At 35.7% G+C, this 9,090-nt stretch overlaps 1 protein-coding gene across 1 annotated transcript; it reads left to right on the top strand.

Annotated features, from left to right (window-relative positions):
• The first annotated feature begins 4,273 nt into the window (after positions 1–4,273).
• LBD19 (LOB domain-containing protein 19) lies at positions 4,274–8,711 on the top strand. The gene is made up of 2 exons (XM_028051248.2): positions 4,274–4,853; positions 7,316–8,711. Exons 1-2 carry the CDS (start codon positions 4,551–4,553, stop codon positions 7,649–7,651), a joined length of 639 nt encoding a protein of 212 aa, XP_027907049.1. The 5' UTR covers positions 4,274–4,550; the 3' UTR covers positions 7,652–8,711.
• The last annotated feature ends 379 nt before the right edge of the window (positions 8,712–9,090 follow it).

Below are 9,090 nucleotides of genomic sequence, written 5' to 3'. Positions count from 1 at the left end.
AAATCTATACAAATTCCTCTTCATACACTTCCTCTGTAAGGCCCCCATTTTATTTCTGTCCTAGAGTTAGTGGGTTGCCCTTGTAAGTGGGCCTAAGGTCGGCCCAACGTATAAAGTCCTTAGGTATGCCCTAATTCCACACTCACTCTCACTCTTGCAGAAACTCAGCAGCCGTCACCTTCCCCTTCCACACTAGAGCTCTGCTAGGGTTCCTCCCCAAGTCTCTCGAGCTAGCTCCGAATCAGTTTCCACTCCACGTAAGTACCCCCTCTGGATCATCGGAGTTCCTTTTTTGCTTCCCCTTGTATTTTCGCAGTGAGGGTTTAGTACTAATCTGCCCTTGTTCCGTATACCTTCCGTTTTCAGCTCCTTAGTGCGTTCTAGAGTTGTTGTGCTCCTTGGTTACGCGTCGAACGTCCTGTACGAACCCATTTCTAGGTACGGAAAGTTAAGGTTCCAGTTTTCGATGTTGTTTTCGTTGTTCTTGAGTTAGTTACTGATTTTATGAATGAATGCTTCGATTTGATGTATGAGGATGCCTTGTATGCTTGGTTGGTTCGAAAAACATGGTTGTTGCAGGTGAACTAGTGGCGAGACCTGTTAATCTCGCCCAAGCGAGCCAGTCTCGCCTAGGCGAGACAATCAGGGATTCGCCCAAACTCCTTTTACGCGAGAGGTCGCCCAGGCGACCCGCTCAAATTTTGAGCGAGCGAACATCTCGCCCAGGCGAGAGGGGTCTTGCCTAAGCGAGATCCCACGTTGTTCTTTTGATGATTTTATCGAGCCCTCGCCTAGGCGAAGGGGGCTCGCCTGAGCGAGCACGTCTCGCCTAAGTGAGACCCTTCAGCCTGAGCGAGGGGCTGGGCGAGGCAGTCCGTTGTTTGGGGTGTTTGTCTATTCTTGGATGACTGATATTGGTTTGAGTATGAATTGTATGATGGGAAATATGTGTATAATGGAGTATTAAGCATGCTTGGCAAGAAACATGAATTGTAGATGACGAGTCTGATATGAAAGTTGGCATGTGTATTACGTGAGTTGGTTATTATTAAAGTGACATGAAAACGAGATGAGTTGAGATCCTATGAGCATGAATGGTGCGTGACGAGTTGAAATGGGTGAGCCTGGAACACGAAAGGCTTTGGCTTTTAAGGTCGATACGATTAAGGTATATCTATGCATGGTAAACATTCTTGGGCTGTGTGATTTTGGTTTATCTGTGTCAGTGAATAATTCCTTGGGGTCTCTAGGTGAGACATTCAGGGTCGCGCTTCAGTGGTCGGGACGTAATTCCATGGCCCCTGTTAGTGGGTGTCCATGGTGGTGCCCCATCTGTATAACTAGGTAAGGATTCAAGGTAAGGTTGCATCCTGACACTCTGAGGAGCCAGTTAGTCTCACCTAGAGCGGACTGACTCCTGTGGTGAGAGTAGCAGGAGGCCTGAAATCCATTAAGGGCTAACCTTGTGGTGAGGGAAATTTGATTCATCATAACACTTGTATTACATAGCTCAGGATCGAGCAGCTCGGGGTTGAGCAGAGGTATCCACCACAAGTGCAAGCATCCGCTGAATCTGACCAAGTTATACGTATCCGGATGAGTCGAGTCGAGTCGTAGTGTATTGAATGAAGAGTCATAACATGTTTGGTTGTTATATGGATATGAGATGATGAAAATATATTTGACTGTATGATGAATATGTTGTTGGCTCTAGCTTACCCGTTTCGTTGCATGGTTGTGTTGTATGTGGCTGTTCTTCCTTGCGATGATCATCAACCTAGTTGATGGGAGTAGATGGGCGAGGTTCTCGTGGTCAACAAGGGAATGGCGATTCCGCTACTTAGCCATCTGGGCTGGATCTTATACTTCTTTCCTTCATGCTTTCTTTAGGGCTATGGCCCCTGTATTCGTGGTTATTAGATTGTAAACTTTTAGTTAGACAATTATCCTGCTTTTGTTGGCATCGTGGTGTGCCTAGTTCTGTAGGGGTGATGTTGAGAACTCTAGGACTGCGTTGTTATACTATCTTATGTGTGGCGTTTCCTTTAATTGCGTTTATAAATTAAATGGGACGTTACATCCTCAAATCTATATTATCAAGAGAACACAGTCTAAATATTTTTTGAAAAGACAAATAACAAATCAAATTCGATAGAGTCCACACATTTTTCTCGTCTCAATGTCTTAAAAGTTCAATTTTATTTGTTGATTTTATCACGCCAAAAAACAATTAAGACCATTAAACAAAAAATATTACGTCCATCCATACATTTCTTAAATACGAGAACTTATCATAATCAAAGCTTAGAAAAAAAAATAATCCAAATTAATATTATGGATTTATACATCATATATGATAACTAAAGATTTGACAATTGTACAATTGTCACATACCACATTGAATCAAAGTAAACGGCAACACCAATAAATTTGATCTGCACGTCAACATTATAAGAAAAACTCAGCCTCTATACTTCTAATTAAGTTCCACTGTTACATTTAAAAAAAAAAAAAAACTGTGTGGTGTACAGAAAACAATAACAACCCTAATGAAACACTAAACAGAAACTTGTATTATATTTAAAAGTGTGACACATGAGTAAGTATTGGAAAAGGGTGAAAGACAGCACACTGCAATGTGGAGAGGGAAAACAATCTCGTACTAGACAGAAAAACGAGGACACGAAGGAGGAGCAAGAGGAGCCCTGTACGAGGTGAAAGAAAGTGTAACTTTTTTAGAAGAAGCACAGTATAAGTCACACATTTCATGGTGTCATTTTCTTTGAAGAGAAACAGGAAATTAAGTGAAATGGTAGAGGTGACAACTGAGACAGAATAAGAGGGTCTACAAATGTAGCATTAAATAGATAGAAAGAAAGAAAGAAAGAGATTGAATTGAATTGAAATGAGACAGATAAGATAGGATGTTTGTCCCACGTGGTGCCGTAGGAAGATGGTGTGGCACGTGGCTTCTTTCAGTGGCGGTTGGAAGAAGCTCTTACTCATGTTGTCTGTCTGTCTGTCTGTCACCTACTGTCTTCTTCACTCTTCTCACCATTTTTGTGTTGTGTTGTGCACTGTGTTTGCTTCACGCAAGACCTCTTCTTCTCTCTCTTTCTCTCTTTCTTTCTTTCTCTACTACTATACTACTATGTTCCCTCGCTTCTTAACTTTCCTTGCTTGCGTGGCTTTAAAGTTTCAATCTTTCAACCAAATTCAGCCCCCCACATAACCTTAAACAAAATGCTTCTCATCAACCATAAGAGACCATAAACATTCATATAATATTTCAAAAGGAAGGAGTTGTGTGAAGAAGAAAGTGAAAGAGAAATTACCAATTATATGTATGTGTGTGTGTGAATGTAAAAAAAGTAAAAGTTGATCTTTTTTTCGATTAATTCTTTTTCAGAAAGCTTCACTGTATTCTTTCCATTTTTTTTTTATATTATCCTTTGATGAAATTGGAGTTCTATTATGTATTTTATAATGTAACTTTTTTATTATGAGTGGAACTTAAACTTTAATGTTAGTAAATATTTTCAAACACTTTTCTTTTATTTAAAGATTGTGTACAAGCTAAGTAGGATTATTTCGTGCCATGGAATTCTTTTTCTGAATGTTTAGTGTATCATTGGAAACAATCTCACTTCTTGTTGATTCGCAGATATTCAACTGTTCTAGTACTTTTTATTATTAACTAAACCATATTAATGACTTCAAATTTTGTAATTTTGTTAAATTTAAATAAACAAAAAATATTGCTTAAATATATTTGTAATCCTAATTGTTGAAGTTTTTTTTCTAAAATTTTGATATATTTTAATTTTTTAACTTTAAAAGTTAAATAGATACGGTCCTCTTAATTCAATAACATTAAAAAAAATTTCTCGTATATAATAGAGGATATTTCAGACTAAAATTGAATCAGAATCTATTAATAAGGATAAATCGTTCAAATACTGTCTAAAATAATTTTAATACATTAAAAAAAATATCAGAATTGAATTAGAATGAGTATATCTATTTATTTTTAAAATTTAAAAATCAAATTACATTAAAATTTCATAGTAAACTAATTTGAATTTGATGAAACCGAAAAATCATTAAAATAGTATTAGAGGAATGTTTTCCTCAACACTCTTCATGGAAGAGTAATATTATAGAATACTTAAAGAAATTGCGTCTTCCATTGATATATCTTTCTCCCGTTTCATTAATTAAAATATAATCTGTGATAGTTGACACTGAAATTTCATAGGATTACTGAAATCAAAGTTTTGGTAGAAGCCAAACTAAAACTGAAGCACCAAGCTTAGTCCATCTCAAGTGAGTGACCCACCACCAAAAGCATTCACTCATTATTCTCTCCACATCAAATCAAAATCAAGTTAGCAAGTAACATATACAAACCCCTCATCTGCATCCCACACCTCATTATATATATCTCTTTCTCGTGCCCCACAAAAGTTTTTGGTTCAACCCTGAGCAAGGAAAAGATTAGGCCAAAATCATAGATTTTTGAGAGAGTGAGAGAGAGAGAAAAAGAAGGAATGGATTATGGAGGAAAGATTGGTGGAAGTGAAAGAGGTGGGCCTTGTGGTGCCTGCAAGTTTCTGAGGAGAAAGTGTGTGAAGGGTTGCATATTTGCACCATACTTTGACTCAGACCAAGGAACTGCACATTTTGCTGCAGTGCACAAGGTGTTTGGTGCAAGCAATGCCTCTAAGTTACTCATGAGAATCCCAGCACACAAACGTCTTGATGCTGTTGTTACTCTTTGCTATGAGGCTTTGGCTAGGGCTAGAGACCCTGTTTATGGTTGTGTTGGTCACCTCTTTGCTCTTCAACAACAGGTTCATCTCTCTATTAATTAATTCCCTCATTTCCTTCTTCTTCTTCATCACAATATGTAAAAATCCAACAAGGCTTTTAAACTTTTATGTTTATGCATCTTTCTTTGCTGGTTTTGGTTTTCTGCATTTCTGAGTAAAACCAGATAATGCATTTTTGTCATGAGCTACTTCAAAACAAGATTACACATGTGAAGTACTTAAAAACACCAACACCAGAGTAATAATATTAATTCTCTTCATTATTGTTATTACTTTTCTTTTTGTTTCTGAACCATGAATCAGTGATGCAACCGAATGTGTTGGAATAAGTACTTATGCTTGTTCTTGAATGCTTATGTTTTAGATGAATCATTGACCACTACAATAGGCTTGATTATTGTAGTTTAATATTGCTAGTGATGATGCTAACATGCGCCTGGGTGTGAACCGGTCCCATGCTTGTACTTTGCAGTGTAGTCTCTTGACAAGCATCACTGTTGTGTATTCCTCGTAGGTCAAGATCTTACCATTTAGGATATTATTATAGTTTGTACATTGTACTGTTTGCTTGGACACGTTTGTTAGCTTTTGGACTATTTTTCCATGGAAGCCATACACTACTTAATTAGGACGCCCCCTATAAGTGTAGCTAGGTTTTGTGATTTCAAGGTCCCTATAGATATATCCATAATCAGTATATATATTATCACTAGCTACTACTAATCAATACTTAAATACCATCTTATTACTATGGTAGTGATAATAGTGAACAAAACCTACCCAAAAGGTCAACATTTAGCAGAAAAACTTGGGCACCTGAAATCCATGTTCAAAATTAGGTTTTCAATGAACAAAACTTTGTGAAATTCATGGAAATTTTTAATATTTTAGTATAGTATTTTATTTTTTGGTGGTGGTAGCCGCCAACTGGGTGTAGCTGACTATGGAGGCTTGTTTTTGTTGTTGCTTGCCGGAGCCACCAAGCAACAAAATTAGCAGCTCGAGAAATATTCTAATATTTTCAGTCTTGACTTTCAAACTTTGCTACAGATAATGTTCACAGTGTATTAAAACTAAGTGATTAAAAATAATGAAGGTGTTTCTTCTTCACGTGAATATATTGCAGTGTAGTTCCTTAATATTATCAGTTTGTGAGGAAATTTCAGTCTATTGCAGTATTGTTTAACTATGAATAGTATCTGATTTTGTACTTGAAATTTGGTGGTGTTAATACATTTTATAATGTAAATGATCACTGAATTGCAGGACACTGTCTCGTGTATAAAAGTTTTAAAAATTCACACGCTTGTATTCATTGTATATTATATTCAGCACGCTAATCAACTCAGTTATACCATATACCATAAACTGAACTATTAATTATAGTCCAAACAATGAGTTGTTGTATCTACAGTTTTTCTACAGTTTATTTTTTATGTTCCATTTGACAAATTGTGTTTTTGATTTGTATGGTTTATTTATTAAAATACTTATAAGATATAGCGCAGAAAGACTCTATCAGTTCCCAATGTTTTTGTTTGACAATTCTATGCCATACTAAGGTTATTGTTTATTATTGATGTTCTTAGTAGATAAAGTTGCATAGTCTTATGCGTGATACAATAGCAACAACCATTTTCCTTGTATTGGAGAATGCATCAAGTATTATCTAAATTCTAAGATGCAATAATTGACTAGTAGAATCTCTCTACATGTTCATCAATGATACCTGTGATTAACAACAGCAAAAGTAGAAAGATAACACTTGCACGTAGTACACTATATATATATACAATGTTTTTGTTCCAATTTCGTGGTCATTATTGGGCAGAAACACACCAATTGATTCCTCGACTTTAATTAGGTAGAATTCCATTTTCTCTGTGATTAGTTACCAAATAACAATTAAGTAATCCCCTTCTAGATTCTGCAGAGAGAAAGCAAAAGCAGTTCTGGATAAGATTGATCTTGTCCTTTGCTGCAATTAAACAAGCATTCAAGATAAAATATTGAAGCTTAAGTTTATCTTTTGACACTGAATGAGAATATTCTTCACATGCATGCATAATTTGGAGTATGATAAATTGTATTAAAATGCCGGCACATGATTGAGGTAAGTGGTCATAATCTTTATCTCTTTCACTCTGACATTCTCTTGTCTGTTCTATGATCTGGTAAAAGTACTTTTTATCAGTTAATGAGTTAGTGATATCTTTCTCAGTCAAATTGTTCTGTTAATAACTTAATGCAATTTGATGTCTTTTTTGTTTTATCTGTCAGTCATTATTAGGTGAAATTGAACTCAACCTTTTTTACCATTTCTTTCGAATGTTTCGGTAAAATTGAACTCACAATTCAAATCCTTCAAACCAACCTGTAACTGATGAACCTCTTTCACCATCTCTTCCAACAAGTAACTGATGTGTAGAGTAATTGTTTAACTACACAATGATTAACTAGGTGTTGATTTTTAAATTGTGCAGGTGATGAACTTGCAGGCTGAGTTAACCTATGTTCAAGCCCGTTTGGCAACAATGCAGCGCATGCCAATGGCAGTAGCTCCTCTTCCACAGCCTCAAAGTTCATCACCACAAACTCTTCCTTGCTCAGATCATTTGGCATCAAATGCTGACATGCAAAGTGTGCCTATTATGCAGTATGATCCTTTTCTTCCACATTCAGCATCGTTAGAGTTAAGCAGCATCCTTTTCAATCAATCAGATCAACAACTGGAGGATAGGGAACTCCAAACTTTGGCTCGAGAATTTGTCACCAAATACTTGCCCGGAGTAAGATTCCAGCAATCTAACTCTCCCTAAGCATAACCTTGCTTACCATTTTCTTGTCTTTTGCTTTTGCTAATCATGTCTAATCAAGTCATAACTCTACTTCCTGAGTTTGTTGATAACTGTAGTACTTGGAACACTACTTGAAGAATCATGTACCAACCAATGGCTATCTCTTTCTTTGGCTAAGAAATTTTCCAAGTTCTTTTGATGGAAATTAACATCATAAAACTTTTAACTGGTTATTCATAGATTCTGAAACATCTATATGTTAAAAAGTTCAAAGATAAGCTTTCATGGCAGTATGTTTCGTTTAGAATTCGAGAACAAGAGACATCCTTAAGTAACATCCATGTCTTGAACATGAGAACGTTCTATGATAGATATAGTCTCGTCGTTTGATTAGCAGAAATTTAAGATTTTTGAAATCAAGTGTAACAACACTGAATAAATAATGTTTTTTAATAGAGAATTGTGATAAGATTGCGTCAAAAATCATATATTGATGACCTTTATATTATTATTATTATTATTGCAATTATCATCATTGGATGATAATCATTACCTTACGAAGAAAGCATGGGCACCAAGTTCTACTACGTTCACAAGAATCAACAAAGCTGATTCTGTAAGAACATTTCCATCAACGACATGATTACAAATAGTAAAAATTAAAACTTGCACTGATAAGAATCCACCCTATTGGAAATTACTCAGGGTCTGTTGCACTGATAAGGAGAGACATCAACCACAGACCAAACAAATAACAATAAACAAAACAAGAATGAATAGTATATTCAAAGAACAACCCACGTGACAAGTGAACCTCAAATACTCCACTCCACCCATTCTGCTGAACTGTTCCATGAAATGATACTGAAGCAACAGTACTCAAAAGTTTCATGCAACTTTCTGATCATGTCCGCTGTTTATTAAACTCAATGCATCACAAACTTGGAAAGAATTAGTGCACTACGTCCAAGTAAACGAGAAGAGAAAAAGAAAATTCAGCTTGATGAAATCTCCAAATAACAATGCCAAAACATCACCATGATTTAACAGTTGAAACTCAGTTTTTTTTTTTTTTTCAGAATACGTCAATCACTACGAAAGAGATAACCTATGTCAAAATGACTAGAAGAATCCTTTCTATGTACCATGTGTATTATTTTTCAACAGAAGTGTATCATCTAAAATAGTGTATCAATCATTATTTGCATTCGAACCATTGTAACACATACACATGTTAACATAAGAATAACCAATGTCACATTTGATCCTCTGCACAAGACTAAGTGATGTGGATCACTAATAAGGATTATCATATCTCTTTTATCTTGAACTTTAGTTAATTGGGTTCTTTATATTTTCCCATCTGCATAAGACATGCACATAAGAATCCCTAATTTCAGATCTATTACTATTTTTTATTAGGACAATTGTGACCTGATTATATTAATTAGGATAATTAC

Source organism: Vigna unguiculata, chromosome 10 (genome assembly GCF_037176805.1).
Source record: "Vigna unguiculata cultivar grain cowpea cultivar isolate G323 ecotype 2 chromosome 10, ASM3717680v1, whole genome shotgun sequence".
In the NCBI taxonomy this organism is placed as follows: Eukaryota; Viridiplantae; Streptophyta; class Magnoliopsida; order Fabales; family Fabaceae; genus Vigna; species Vigna unguiculata.
The sequence above is the reverse complement of the archived record's forward strand: the minus strand, read 5'-3'. Positions and strand labels throughout refer to the sequence as shown.